Genomic DNA, 16,078 nt, shown 5'->3' with positions numbered 1-16,078 from the left:
ACTCTTACCCACCAGAGTATTAAAGCAGATGCTGAGACTCATAGCCAAACTTTGGGCAGAGTGCAGGGAATCTTAGGAAAGAAGGGGGAGGTAGAAAGACCTGGAAGGGTCTGGAGCTCTACAAGGAGAACAACAGAACTGAAATATCTGGGTCTAGCTGTCTTTTCTGAGACTGATACTCCAACCAAGGACCATGCATGGGGATAACCTAGAACCCCTGCACATAGGTAGCCTGTGTCAGCTTGGTTTCCAAAAGGGATCCCTAGTAAGGGAGACAGGAGTTGTCTCTGACATGAACTCAGTGACTGGCTCTTTGATCACCTGGTAAGGCGCAGCCTTATCACGCCACAGAAGAAGACTATGAAAGACAGTCCTGATGAGATCTGATAGGCTAGGATCAGATGGAAGGGGAAGAGGTCCTCCCCTATCAGTGGACTGGGGAAGGCATGGGAGATGAGGGAGGGAGAAGATGAGGGAGAGAGGTAGGGCAGGATTGGGAGGGGATAAGGGTAAGGCTACAGCTGATATACAAAGTGAATAAATTGTAATAAATAAAAAATTATATTAAACAAAATAAAAAAGTAAAAAAGAATGTTTTCCCCAGCAGTGTGCAGTGGTACATGCCTGTAATCCCAGCACTCAGGGAGGCAGAGGAACGCAGATCTCTATGAATTACAGGCCAGTTTAGTCTACAAAGTGAGTCCAAGACAGCCAGGGTACAGAGAAACCCTGTTCCAAAACAAAAACAAAAACAAACAAACAAACAAACAAACAAAAACCCCTTAAAACAAAACAAACAAAAAATGTTTTTTTTTTTTTCCTATATGTATCTAAGTCTGTAGTATTTTAACCAAAATTGAAGACTGGTTCATACTGTCTGAATATATCCCAACCTTTAAAAGTATAAATACTGTCTTACAACAGTAAACATATGTCCTTACTACACTCAGTGTCTATATAATATTTCCCAAGGTAGAGCCATCACAATTGGCCAGTCTGTTTCTAACTACCTGACTGAGGATGTTATAGCTAAAATAAACACTGTAGTCTATGCTTTATGCAACTTTGTTCATTTGATCATTACCCTTTTAAGAAGTGCATGTATTTTTATTTATTTATTTTTTTAAAGATTTTGGCCTCTTGTTTTAGGCTGCTCTAGCAGGGTAGCCATCCTACACTGTAATCTGAGAGTCTCTCTTCTGCACCCACGGTGGCACCGCCACCAGGATTCCCTCTGACATCTCTTGACATCATAGATGGAAAGAGGTATTTCACTTTCATTGTAACTTTCTTGAGTAAGGACAAACATCTCTTTCATAGCAACTGATGCATATATGACTCAACTGTATGCTCTTGGGAACAACTACATTTAAATTTAACTAGCAATTAAGTCACTCTACACTTCAGTTTTACACGTTTTCTCTTCATTACATACATCTGTACAATACCACAAAGGATTCTATAGAAATTTCTTAGATTATGACGGTGTTACATCTTGATAAACTCATCATAGACTGCAAATAAAATAAACTGAAAATGTATTTACTATGCCTGATTCATCCAGCACAGTAACTTAGCAACACAGTACACACACAGTATGAGTGTGGCTGACCAGAGATAGGGCTCATAGCCACTGCCCAGTTTCACAACACGATATTCTATCACACATAGTAATAGCCTGGGAAATGCTACAAAAATGCATACTCAAAATATGGATTTACTGAATGCATGTTATTTTTGAATCATCAATAATGAAAAAAAAGCTCATTAAGTCAAACTACTGTATGTGGAGATTATCTATACACATCTGCCACATACACACACACACACACACACACACACACACACACACACATAATTTATGTATACATACATTGCTGAAAAATCGGGAGGTTTTCCTTTTAAAAAAACTGAAAACATTTCATTTCGTACTCTATTTCAGAATGTTTGTAAAAGGGTGTACTTCATCTAGTTTTGGGAAAAGATGTACCTCAACCATTCAATCTGAAAATACAAGAATTTTTGTTTGTTTTTGGCAAGGTCTCACCGTATTTCAGGCTAGTTGGGAACTTGAGTATTTTCCTAATCTACCTGTCAGAGTTTAAATGTCAAAAGGATTAACTTTTTCTTAGCCTCACTTTAACTGTGAACCCTTGCCCTTGGTTTTGCATTTTTTTTATGGTGTGTCTCCTGCTACACAGAAGTTTTAATGATTTTTATAGTCTCACTTCATAGTGTTTTATGCCTGAGATCATGCTCAGAACAACTTCTTTAGCTTAAAACCATGCAGCTATACTCAACTCTATCATATTATGTCAATTTTATTATCTTCGTTCTTTGTGTGCCTGTGTGAGTGAGGAGCTCACCAGTGTGGAGGCCGGAGGTCGACAGAACAGGGCATCTTCATAAAGAAACTATCCATCTTAACTTTTGAGACAGAGTCTTGCACTGAACTTGGAGCTTGAAGTTTTGGCTAGACTGGCTGGCCATCAAGCCCCTGGGATCTGCCTGCCACTGCCCCCACCAGAATGGGGCTCACAGGCCCACATTACCACAAGGGACATTTACACAGACACTGAGAGCCCAATCAAGACTCATGATTGTGCAGCCAAGACTTTTATACTACAGACCCTATTATGTTAACAAATGTAACTTATTCAGGAGCAGATAAAATAACTCATACCTTCTCTCACTTGAGAAGTTGGATCAAAGCTATATTAATTATGATAGCTTTATAATGTTTGCTAATTAAACTATGGAAATAAATGATCTTTATTGCTTTTCAACTATCCTAGGTTATGTTAGGGCAGTTATTCTTCAAACTAAAGCTCTGAGTAATTTTTGTCATCTTTTTTTAAGACTTTGATGTCTAGATCGAGGAAAATTGCTATCTTGACAGTAGATTCCCCCATTTATTCAAGTTTTATCTCATGTCCTTCAATTTCATGTGTCATTTTCATCAAATAAAATAAAACAATGTTTTTTTTAAAGTTTAAAATTCAGTAATTTAGCAGAATACATTATGGCTTTAGTAATGCCTGGACTCTGGTTCAGTAATCTCACTTCACGGATACTACAGTTAAAGAGTCAGCAGAGACAGAAGGCCAAAACGTAAGCAGAACACTGAGGCACTGCACACATTCCCAGGCATCTATGCGGATAGCAGTAATTACAGACAGTATACACAGTGACCTCAACAGATGGGTGGATAAGCAGAGGCTTACCACTGGACAGTATTAGGGTAAAGACAAATTAAAACATGGTCTGGGTATATAGGCAGGATAGGATAAAAAGGCTTAGGATACATCCAAAGATGCAGCACGTAGCACAGAACACTATGGAAAAAGTAACTAATGCATGGGAAAACCAGAAAACAGCTCACAAGAAAGAAACAAAAATGAGAAAAGGGCTTCCTTCTTAATACAGATCACGATTAAAAGCAAACTGACTAACCAAACAGTTTGATGTAAAAAAAATAAAAATAACAATAATCCTGTCGTGGAAGCATCAGAGAGCAGCAGCCATGGCACTGTGCTACCCCGTGGCTATCTGCCTCAACAAGGGCCACAAGGTGAGGAAGAACGCCACAAGCCAAAGCACAGCAGCACTGCACTGCGGGCACCTCACCAAGCACACAGGTTCATCCAAGACAGATGATGTGTGGCTTTGATCCTACGAGCAGTGAGCCACAGAGCTGCTCAAGGTGTCCAAGGATAAGCAAGTTCATCAAGGGGGTGGGCACACACATCCACACCAGAGGAAGTGGGAAGAGCTGAGCAAAATGCCGGCAGCCACGAGGAAGGCTGAGGCCAAGGACTGATGCCCCCTCCTCCACAAAATGTTTGTGCCACATACATAAAAAAGAAAAAAACCATGAATACACTAAAAATGTGTGTGTGCGTGTGTGTAGATACATCATAAATTATGAGGCAAAGAACTGTAAGTGCAGCCAGCAGAGAAGTCAAGGACACTGACACTGGTATAATACAAACAAAACAGAATGAACAACATGACAAGATAACGGGAAACATTTAGGACAAAAGACAAAGGGCTCATATTTTAAATATTATAAACTTCTAACATATAGAAGTGTCAACAATATTGTGGCAATTTCTTTCCTTTATCTGTGGGCTTTCTGAGCAAGAAACAGATGGAAGCCAGTTAGTTTTGCTAACATTCTAAGAAGAAAGAGGCTAGGAAATGATCTATTATTTTTAAAGAAAATAACCTCCCATCTGACCAAAAAACAAAAGCAAAACAGAATTTAAAGTAATCAAAACAGGCTTTCTGTTTAACTAGCTTCAGGATGTACACCAGGCATGTGCATGGGAAAAGCTTGGTGACAGGCTACCTAAGGCTGAGGCCTGGAGCTAAGGGTAGGCAGGTGTGGAACAATTCCCACTGTGCTTTGGGCCAGCACTGACTCTGGCCCTCACCACAGCAAGAACATTATCATGTGGACAGAATCAGTGACTTCAGTTTCCACAGCAGTACTTGGTGTTTTGTGTTTAATCAAGATTATATTTGCCTTCAGAGTGATCATTAACTTTCAAAGGAAATATTCCCCATGTGTATAGTAAATTGCACCGCCCCATTCTGAAAGTACCTGGGATACCTCAGGAGACAGTGTGATCACTTCCCTTCCCACAGGCTTGGAACTCAGGAGTGTGCAGTTTTCTCTGTCCTTTCTTAGCTCTTCTCACTGCTCTGTGAAGCCTTAAGCCATTACTATATGCTCTGCTTCCTGTGGTTTTAACCATTTTCATGATTTTCTATTTTTTCCCTTGCCTTAAACAAGACAATTTAAGGGAATGAGACTATAGCTCAGTAGCAGGGTGCTTTCTCAACACAAACAAGGCTCTTGGTCCAATTCCTAACAATACACGCACACACACACACACGCACACACACACACACACACACACACACGTATGCACGCACACTCAGAATAAAGCAACTTGAAGATAGAATATATTCACTCACCTGCCTGAGTTTCTATTTATAAAGATTAGCACTTTCTACACCAGCTGAATACAATGGTGACTATAGTTTTCTTACCATAACCTTAGAACATGGGAAACTGGCTGGTTAGGTTGAATGTGTCTTTAAAATCAATTTTGCTTTCTCTTAAAGTGACATGTACTATGGTGGCCACTAAACTGTTCATATTTTTAGAACGGTAGAGCATATTTCCTTTACTTGGTCATTATCTTTTTTTTTCTAAACACACTCCAGAAATACGTCTTCAAAGGATGCCATTGAGTTTGAGTGACAGGAAGATAGTCATTACTCATATATCTCTGAAATTATGTCAGACAAAGCCAATCTCTTTGTCCAGAGCATAACTTCTCTCCTTGTCACTTCTGCTTTGAGAATGTCAGGAATGAGGGAATTTGCTTGGGAATGGTAAAACAGATTGGAGGTGGGGGACAGTCACTAACAAGTTCAAGGACAGAAAAGTTAGTTGTTCTATTTGACCAACTGCATAACCCAGTACCAAAAAAAGGTTGAGATAAAAAGAAGTATTATTCAACACGAGCCAAATGGTATTACTTACCTCTAGTGTAGTTAATACAATCTTCTCAACTGAAGAAAAATAAGCCTCCCACAAGAACTGTGTCTGCTGTCTAAGTGCTAGGATTTTATCCTGATGAATAGACCTGATTGTAGAAGGAATCTGTAACATAAAGGGAACACATAATAATTAAAACTGTGAAATAGATATGCTCGGTCAAAACAACCCAGTAGGCTATACTTTTATTCTTCACAGCATTCATTTTCTAAAACAAACAAACAAACAAACAAACAAAAACAGGCCTATTAAAAATCACCAACCAGGCTGAAGAGATGGCTCAGCTGTTAAAGACTAGGCTCATCACCAAAATGATGAGCCTAGGTAAAAATGTCTCCAAGAAACGTCAGTACAAATAGCAGGTCTAGGGAAAACAGCCTCAGTGGCACTGAAATGGATAAACGCTATGTACTGGCTTAGCTCAGTTCTAAGATTCCGCAGCAGCAGGTCAGCGGCACAGGGTACTCCTACAAGTTCTGCCTCCTCCTCCGCAAGCCCAAGAAATCTTTGACAGTAACATGTACAGTCAACTTCTTCCAAGAAGTAGCTATAGGCCTTACGGAAAGTTAAACAAGCAAACAAACTTTTCTAAGAAGTGTCACCCCACAAACCATGAAGTATCTATAAATGTGTCTATTTAAAGACTGGTTGTAAGCCTCTGCACTCAACCCAGACAGATTTAGCCATGCCCCCCCCCCCCACATATCCTTCCTCTAGCTTCCCAGGAATCTTCTGTACATCCAAGAGCCCTCCACTTGGTCAAGCCCTTACCCTAATCTCACTGGATCTCCAAAACATTGTGTGTGTTTCATCATAGGCTGTTTTATACCAAAGTTAGATAATTTTGAAAGAAGGCCTTTCTTCACATTAATATTGCTATATATTTTGTAGCTAAGAGAGTAGACTTTATGCTAGCTACTTAAGAAATAAGAGCCTGGGCTGGAGAGGTGGCTCAGAAGTCTGCTCTTCTAGAGGTCCTGAGTTCAATTTCCAGTAACCACATGGTGGCTCACAACCATCTATAATGAGATCTGGTATCCTCTTCTGGCATGCAGGTGTACATGCAGACAGTATATATATACATAATAAATAAATAAATCTTAAAAAAGAAAAGAAAGAAATAAGAGCCTAAATGAACAAGGCCATCTGCAGCTATCATCAGGATATTGCTATTTTTAATAGCCACATGGTGTGATAGTTTGATAAAGGTGTTAAAGCATCAATGTAAGATTCTGATATTACTACTTACTAGCTATGCTTCCTTGGATGAGTTAGTTGCTTTCTCCAGTTACTGATTTATAACATGATATGGTTAGGATGATGTACGTGACTAGTACAATGTCTACAATATAGAAACCCTAACTGTGATAGCTAATTACTACTTATTAGCATTGTTGACACAGTGAGAGAATATTCAAGCTGGACCAACTGATTCTATGCAAAGCTGGGCCAGTTCTTTACTTATAGGTCTGCCCTGGCATGTAGTTCGAAGATACATGCCTTGGATTTCCGGTGAAGTTTCTCAGGTTTGCTCTTTGATTGTACCTAGAGTTCGAGGGCTGTTGCATTTATGTAATCAATACTCTTACGGGGAATCCCTGTGATTATCAACTGCCCTGTTGTGCTCAGCTTTCTGCATGCTTGCCTCCCTAATGCACGGTGAATCAGAAAGACATGGAAATCTTGGTTAGATAAGAAATGCTCTGCCAACCGCATTAATAGGAAAGTTACTCCAAATATACTCCATAGTGTGGCTGAGTTCCCCTTAGAGGGGATGGAGATGATGTTACATAGATTCAAGATGGCCCCTAGAAAAAGCAATCAAAGTGCCATACAATAAGAACAGAAGGAAAAGCTGACTTGCTCAGACAATATCCCACACTTGATACTAAATCCATGCTTTGAAGGGATCATAATACTTGAAAAAATATGGAGGCAGCAGGTAAACTTGAAACACTGGAAGACTCAAGGTCAAGTGGAAATAAAATATCCTTAGAAGAGATAAACCACTTGTGACATAGATCCTTGATACATCAAGAAAATTTATTTTTATTTACTCACTGAGAAAATAACCTAGATTACCAAAGAAAAATTAGAAAAAACTCATTCTCAATTTTCATAAGCATGCCTTTTTAAATGTCAGTGGCATTCTCTAAGCCATACAGGTCGGCATGAGTGTTTTACTATCATCATCATCATCATCATCATCATCATCATCATCATCATCATCGCTACGAGAACTAATCATTAGGAAAAATGTCAAAAGCTACCATTGCTACATGGCCTCCAGAAAATCAAGTTCATGGTGCTTCTAAAAGGAGGAAAGAAGTATCACAGACTAAGCCCCTATTAGGCCCCTCCCTTCCATGGTGGCATCATGTCCTTGTATCTTCTAGAACTGTGTTCTACCAGTTGGTGTGTAGGATGGAAGTGTCTGACAGCGTTCTGCAAAGGGCTCTGCAGGACAATTCCAATTGATTGGCGGATGGGGTTCCAAGTTCTAATGGCATTTGGCTATTGGTTATTACTCTGCCTGTCTGCAGAGACAGGTATGGGAAAGTGATAAATTAATTCCCATTTAGATGGGATGATATGAAAGTTGAAGAACTCATTGGAGTCCTAATAAAAGGTTATGTATGATAACAAAACTAATAGGGTCTACCAAAATAGATAGAGGAAAAGCCACGGCATGCTTCTCAGAGACAGGCTGACAAGAACATATGCAAATAAAAATGCCAGAGCTGTTCTAAAACAGGAAATGAAAAATTGTAACATAACAAAAAACATTTCCCAGAGCACACATTTGGGCTCTGTGCCAACTCTTTAAAACCATTGTTAACAACAGTACAGTCACTGTTCAGTGTGGAAGCAGCTGTGCAAAAACAGATTGCAGATGAGGGGGGAAAATACGAACAAGTGTGAGTACAGGGGTGTCAAAAATATAGTCTTTAGAGTCGAATCAAAGAGTGCCTCCAAAGGGTGAAATAGCCATACTTTGGTGAAGAGGTAGACCCTGGGACACCACACTTAGGTGTCTTGGAATGTCCCCTATACCAAGACAAGCTCCAACTTGTTCACAGCAAACTCAAGGATGCCTTGGCACGTAAGAGGAGAACATGAAGTTTTTCATCTACAAAATTTCCTTTAATGAGTGTGTACTATTAAAACAGCATAAAAGGACAGACAAAGACAGTGTGGAAAAGGACCCCATACCTCTCTTTGAGTGAATGACTCAGACATCTACTATCTCTCTGTGAAGAGAGTTCTTTCTTAGTATGTCCTGGAGGATGTCCCTATTGAATTAAATCAGGGAATCCCTGCTACAAACATTAGCCTGTCAAATAACCCCAAACCTCCTTCTTAGTGAGCACCTATGGAACTATGTTTTGCTTAGAACAGAATGGGCTAACTCCAGTGCACAGGCTCACCATTCCCACAGTACACTCTTCCAGGTTTGCACTGAGGACCCAGAGGGACAAAGATCATGGACCTGAAAACCAGACAAGAGAAATGTTCTAGAGCTGTCATGACCTAGGCTTGATGGTCCACAGCGCTTTCTATCACAGGGTGCACTATCTGTGAGTTTCAGGAGATGACTACATTCCTTTACCAGTCCATTAGCAGAGAGCACAGAAGGTCAATCAAAAGCACAGCTAGGAACTCAATTTTCTATATATCAATTATTTTTGTTTTAAAAACAAGAACATTAGAGATAATCTTTCTACAAAAGCTTGCAGAGGTTTAAAGATAAAGTGTCTAAAGCCACAGGCGGGGGGTGGGGGAGACGCGAAACCATTAACTGTGCTGTGAGAGTGTGTTTACAGTTTACAGTGAACCTCAAACAAAACTGTAGGGGGCTTTGGAAATCCCAGTGGACTCTTCCTGCCTTTGCATTTCTCTGTGGAGGTTGAGTTCCCTTCCCATGTACAACTGAGCCCTTCTTTTATATAATCATCCAAGTGACAGCCATCCTGCAGGTACTGAGGGTGGAGGACTGCAGCAGTGGTAACACTGGCCAACCAACCCTAGAGCTTGTGTTCTGGAGTCAACCAGACTGAAGGCAGGAACTGAGGCAAGGGCTCTGGGAGAGTGTCGTGTCTAAAAATGTTGGTGCTGAAGCTAGTAGGGATCCACCTCTCCTCACCCGACAAAGCTCATGCATTTTCTCGGCAACGGCTGCTTCGCAGAGTATATTCTGTGGACCTGGACAGATTTTTGTGTTGGAAAGTGAACAATATCCTATTAAATGACTTCATATTCAGCATGACAAAGGCAATTTTCTCCTGATAAGATTTCTTTTATGGAGCTGACCTTTTGGATTTATCTTCTTTGAAAGTTTGGATGGGGGCAGCAATAATCTGCTATTCTGCGGAAGGCCGCAGCCCCTTCCTTACCTGTAATAACAATCTCTCATCGCCAATGACGGCAGCTTGGTTCCAATTAATCACTTCGGAGAATGGCAACTCCCATCCATTGCTGAGCATTACAGGGACACAGGCAGCCTGAGCAAAGAAAGGGTTTCATGAGCGTGAGACAGTGACAGCAGCAACCATTCCCGTCACGAGAAGAATCGGCCAAATTCAATTAACAGCATTGCTTACATTACAAGGGTCCTGGACTGCTCAGGCCAGAAAGAAAGAAAGTGTTTGGAACTACCAAATCACGTGGGATTGTAAGCACCCTGATCAGACTTGAAGATTTTCAAGACTTGCCTTAGAATCTGAATATCCCATTTCTATTCTAGTCCATAAGATTTGGCTGACTTGACTTCTGTGGAGATAACTGGCCTTGTTGCCTTAGTTTTATTGATGCAACAAAAGCTTTCACCAACAAAATCCAAGCATAAAACCAACCTTCAATACAACCAGTTTTGTCAATGAAAGTGCCACAAACCCACCATCACCATGATACCTCAATGTCATGAGTCAACAGGGAACAGACTGGGGTCCAGCCTTTCTAGGTAGCCCTTTGCGGACTTTACTATTATCCCTTTTCTTAGCCCTGCAAACATCTAACTCAAAACCTTGTTCCCTCCAGCATGGTGAGTTACAAGCCACAGTCATACCAGTTTCTAGTCTGCACTGAGACCTAGCAGTCAGTGCACATAAATTAGCTAGACAAGATACAGCTGCCAAAGGAAGTCTATCCAAATCGGAGAGCAATTTGCTCCCTGCAACATCCATGAAGCTGCGGGAATGCTAGTGAGTGGCGGCATGCTTCTCAGAATGCATAGAAACCCAAGAGTGCACTGCCGGAGAAGGGAACTCTGCAGCTTGAGAATACAGCAGGTCTTACAGTTAGAATGACAGGGTGAAGCCACGGAACACTCCTCAAGTACACAGATAATGACAAAATGTAAATTATTGGCAGGACAGGAAGGAAGGCTGAGGCGGGTATAGAGCACATTTCTCCATGCCATTCAAGAAGGCTGGCTGCAACAGCAGGATTGAACAGCAGAGAGACTCCCACACAGGCTTCCAAGCTTCTCTGAGTTGCAGAGCTTTGGGACATGGGCAAGTTGGTAGCATCACTCTTAAAATTTACAAGAATCCAGGAGTGGTGGATTATGCCTGTAATCTCAGCACTCAGGGAGGCAGAGGCAGGCAGATCTCTGTGAGTTCGAGGCCAGCCTGGTCTACAAAGCAAGTCCAGGACAGCCAGGGCTTCACAGAGAAACCCTGTCTCAAGAATCAATAGAGGACCAAGATGAGGGCTTAACCCACAGGGGCGAAAGAACGGCAATACCCCATTGTTGGTGTTCCTGAGACTGGCTTGCAGGAAAAGAGGACAGTCCCCTCTCCAAACTCAGGAGCTAGACAGGTAGTTAGATCTGCCCATCTGCCCTCTGCCAGCAGATGTGTCCCCGATGAATCCAGTCTCCCTGGTGGTAAGACCATTTACTGTTCTCATGCCCAAAGCCAGGAGTCAATCTTACTTCCAACTCTGGTCTTCAAAACTGTTTCAAATTTTCTTGGGACATTTTTTAGGTCCTCAGCAAAATCTACGCCCTCTTTTTGACCACTCTAGCAGAGTATGAGGAGACAGAGACCATATCAGCTTCAATTGTCAACCCAGTGCTGGAAAGTTTCACAGCCTCTTACCTGTAAAGCCTCCAGGAACCTGAAGGAGCCAAGCCTGCGACCACGAGGAACCAGACAGAAAGTGGCATTGTGCAGCATCTCCCGATAGTCATATCTAGAACAACAAGAGGCATGATCAGCAAGAAAAAATCCAGGAGGAAAACTGGATGGCTGAGGATCAGGGTACATCAATTTACCCCAGTAGTGTGGGAGAGGGTTACTCTTATTTTTCCATCTAGAGGCAAAGAGGCTGTTACATGGGGAGAGCAGAAAGGAGCGCTCATGCTGCATAAAGCAACAGGATCTCTTGGAAACAGTTTACAAAAAGACAGGTCTAATGGTTCTCCTAACAATTTGTCTTGCCTAGCCTCTGTTCCCCAAATCAGAGTGGGGATGGGGCACAAGCTCTCATTATATAGGCCTAGCTGGCCCAGAACGGACTATACAGAGCAGGATGGCCTCAAACTTACAGCGATCCACCCACTTCTGCCTCCTGTGTGTGTGTTAAAGGCTTATACCACCCAGATCCCCCCCCCCCGTGAACTAGTTTGCTGCCACAGACTGAAGAAGCATCCCGATACATCTGCTTCTCCCTTAATGCCACACCACTCAGCAACACTAAATGTTCTTGTTCTCTGTTCCCCACACCATGCTATTAAAAGATACATCGGAAACCTCCATCTTAAACGCAAGCCAACATTTGTTTTCTCCTCCAACTGGAGTTGCTACATTTAACCAAGAACATGCAGTGACTCCTGACAAAAAGTGCTACGTATAAGTGTGGCTGCTTTGACTGAGGAAAGACTGGGATGGGGAGCATGCAGGAGAGGCTTGGCAGGGTGGAGACAGTAGAAGAAAGCTTTCATGCAGAATGAGAAAGAAGTATAACAAAGTAAAAAATAGCAGGGTGGTACTGGAAATCAGGATAGAAAAAGTGTGATTATTCTTTTTACTCATGTGCAACCTGATGGTATTATACTTTTTTTGGGGGGGGGAGGGGCTCCAGACAAATTATAACGTGACTGTCACCTGTCTCTTATTGTGAGTGATTTAGGAACAACACAAAGCATTTAATTGTCTGAGGCTTCCACTGTAAAAGTGATTAACACCAAATACATTCCCAAGCATGCACTTTCAACTTCATTAAGAGTCTAAGAAAACTCGGATAGCTAGAGATGCCTCATGTCCTATAAAGACTCTGAGTCGTACAGCCAAGATGAAATCGCTCTCATTTTTCAAGCACTTCCAGTGCGGTGCAGACAGGTGTGACTCTGACAGTAGCATATGTCACCAGCATTTTCTAACTCTAATAGTCTAATTTAACCATAGCCTAAAGGCACTGGATTCTTCCCTCTTCTTTTTTTGGGATACTGATATATACATTCATATTTTTAAAGTCCACATCTATTTTTATATTCTCATATAAACTAGGCATATGGGAGTAAGCCAATTTTCAATTATAAACCCGTCATTAAGAAGAGACATCATGCAAAGGACCATTTGCTTAAACAAGCATGTACAACTAATTTGCACAAGAAAAGGTCACTGTGAATAGATTAAGATTATCTCCATTGAGAGCAAAATAAAAAGCCCTTGCTGCATTAATTAAGCTGCAAATAAGACTTCAAAGTGGAAAGGATTTTTAAGAAGGATCAAATTTAGCTAAATAAAAATATTAAATTACGATGGTAATGACTTCTCTTTTTTTGCCAAACACAGAAAAATTAATTGACAAGTATCTTGAAGTTCAAATGTTGATAATGTCTGAATTTTATCTAATAGGTAGAGGAGAGGGAAAGAATACACAGACACAAATTTATGTGTGAAACTTAAACTGATTTTTTTTTTAATATAGAAAGGTCGAACACACTTCAAACTATTGCAAGGTTTAACAGATACCCAGAATAGAAACCCCTGAGGGACCAGCACAGAGTCCTACATCCCCATCATTAAGCTGCTAAAAATGTAAAATCTTATTAGTGTCCTGGATTGTAACAAGTTTCAAAGTTTCCACTTGCAAAATTTACTTTATAGAATGTGTGGAAGGAGAGGAAGGGCAGAAAACTCCTGGGAACAAGTCAGGTGATGGCTCCACTGGGGTGCTGATCTTACATGGCTGTAACGGAGGCATTAGTTGCTAATGTAGCAACTGAAGCCACATGATTGAAGCTTGAAGTCATTCATATAATGAGATGTGGAAAGTGCCCCCGAGCCAGTTAGTTCCTGCTATGAGACATGGGGGCTTCCGTGTCATCAGTTTCCTCATCTGGAAAAAAGAGCCAGCCGGACTTCAAGTCTCCAGTCAGCTTCAACATTCTTTTACCCTTCACGCTATCATTCTCAGGAAACAAAGGAAAAATGTCTTTCGAGAATATTCTACCACTGGGAAGCTTTCCATAACCTTTCTAAGTGTCTACATGTATAATACATAGTTGCTCATATGTACACAGTGTCTGATGAGTACATTCATATAAAGACATACAGAACATACATATATAACTGTGGTTTAAATAAGAATTCTCCTCCTTAGGCTCATTTATGTGAATGTGTGGACCCTAATTGGTAGAATTGTTCTGGGAAGAGTTGGGAGGTATGGCTTTGTTAGAGGATATGTGTCACAGGCTTTGAGGTTTCAAAAGTTTTCACACGAGGCTTCCCATTGCCCTTGCTTGCTCCTTGTGGATCAAATGATCTCAGCTGTCTGATGTCACATTCAACACCATGATGGTCATGGGCTGACCCAATAAAACTGTAGGCAAGCCTCTATGGTATCTCCTCATGGCAATAGAAAAGTAACCGAGACAAATATTTTCCATTCCAACTTTTAAGGATGTTCAGCCCATGAACGTTTTTCTCTTTTGGATTCTATGGCCAATGAGTTGATGAAATAATGGGGTGTTTCAAGCACAGAGATAATGATGGGTCCCCTCCTTTTGTTTTGTTTTGTTTTTTGTTTTGACAGTATAGTCTAGGCCATCGTGGACTCACTTTGTAGATCAGGCTGGCCTCAAACTGACAGAGATGCACCTGCCTGTGCCTTCCTGAGTGCTGGGAGGATAGGTGTGCACTACTGCTCTACCACGGATTAAAAAATCTGCCGCTGAACTGGGCCAGTTACTGGTTTCAATTGGGGAATGTCCTGTTCTGGTATCCTATAACTCAGTCTAGTGTGATATTCCTTTTCTTAATTAACCCTGTTCATTTATTCATCTGTTCTTTTAAGAAACACTTCTGACAATACAGTCACATTCAGACAGACACTATTCAAAGGTAGTTGCTTTATCTACTCAAGAAGGAACTGACAATCACTAAAATGTAAAATTTCAAGCCATGCAGTAGTGGCCCGTGATTTTAATCCCAGCACTCAGGCAAGGATCTCCAGGAGTTCAAGACCAGCCTGGTCTATAGAACTAGTTCCAGGACTGCCAAGGCTACACAGAGCAACCATGCATCAAAATACAAAAATATAAAACAAAAACAACAACAAAAAAGTAAAATCTCTTACAGGCATTCACATCACCAAGGAAAACCATGTCATCACTCCAGAGGGACGCATCCAGAGCCCATGCAATTCTCCTCCAAAGCAAAAAATTTACTAGCAAAAAATTAAAAAACACTAAGTTTGATTTAAACTTTTTTGAGATAGTGCCAAAGCCCTAAACCAGAAAGAGAGAGAGAGTAACGTCTATTTGAGAAAAATCAGCCCAGCCTTAGGTGAGTGGCATCTGTTCTGTGGCCTGCTCCATTACACCTGTTTGTACTTCTGCCTACAAGAACTTAACCCAGGGAGCCACCCCCACCCCCAACTCTCACATGAAAGGGAAAAAGACAAACCATTGAAGCAGAGTAAATGCTTTCAAATCATACACCTGCTAATGGACTTTGGCCTAGAGCAGTGGTTTTTAACCTTCCTAATTCTGTGGCCCTTTAACACAGTTGCTGGTGTTGTGGTGACCCCAACCATAAAATTATTTCATTGCAACTTCATAACTGTACTTTTGCTGCTGTTATAATTGTAATGTAAGTGTCTGATGTTTAGGATATCTGCTATGTGACCCCCCAAGTTGAGAACCAATGGTCTAGAATCTGTAGAGAACTCTTCTGACTCAACAGTAAGAGAATCCAATGTAAAAACAGGCTAACAATTGGATCTGATTATTTTCCCAAAGAAAACGAATAAAGCATCAAGAAGAACACAGGAAGATAGTGAATGTCATTAGTTACTGCAGAAATGGAAATCAAATCAAAACACAATGGGGTACCACCTGCTACCTGCTAGGACACTGTATTATTCAAGAGGGCAGATGAGAACAAGTACTAATAAAGACGTGGAAAACACAAACTCTTCCATGGTGCTGATAGAAGAGTGAAAATGGTGAGGCCGCTTTGGGGACAAGCTGGCAGTTCCTTCTCAAACTAAAAATGG

The 16,078-nt window shown here is 41.1% G+C and overlaps 1 protein-coding gene across 1 annotated transcript in view; it reads right to left on the bottom strand.

The window, feature by feature from the left end:
• Ext1 (exostosin glycosyltransferase 1) overlaps nt 1-16,078 on the bottom strand; it is a 284,583-nt gene that overhangs the window by 34,921 nt on the left and 233,584 nt on the right. The window contains exons 2-4 of the mRNA XM_060389420.1: nt 11,674-11,767; nt 9,967-10,074; nt 5,558-5,677 (exon numbers count right to left, since the gene is read on the bottom strand). Of these exons, the coding sequence (XP_060245403.1) occupies nt 5,558-5,677; nt 9,967-10,074; nt 11,674-11,767 (322 nt within the window). The remainder of the gene's footprint in view (nt 1-5,557; nt 5,678-9,966; nt 10,075-11,673; nt 11,768-16,078) is intronic.

Source organism: Meriones unguiculatus, chromosome 8, assembly GCF_030254825.1.
Source record: "Meriones unguiculatus strain TT.TT164.6M chromosome 8, Bangor_MerUng_6.1, whole genome shotgun sequence".
In the NCBI taxonomy this organism is placed as follows: Eukaryota; Metazoa; Chordata; class Mammalia; order Rodentia; family Muridae; genus Meriones; species Meriones unguiculatus.
The sequence above is the reverse complement of the archived record's forward strand: the minus strand, read 5'-3'. Positions and strand labels throughout refer to the sequence as shown.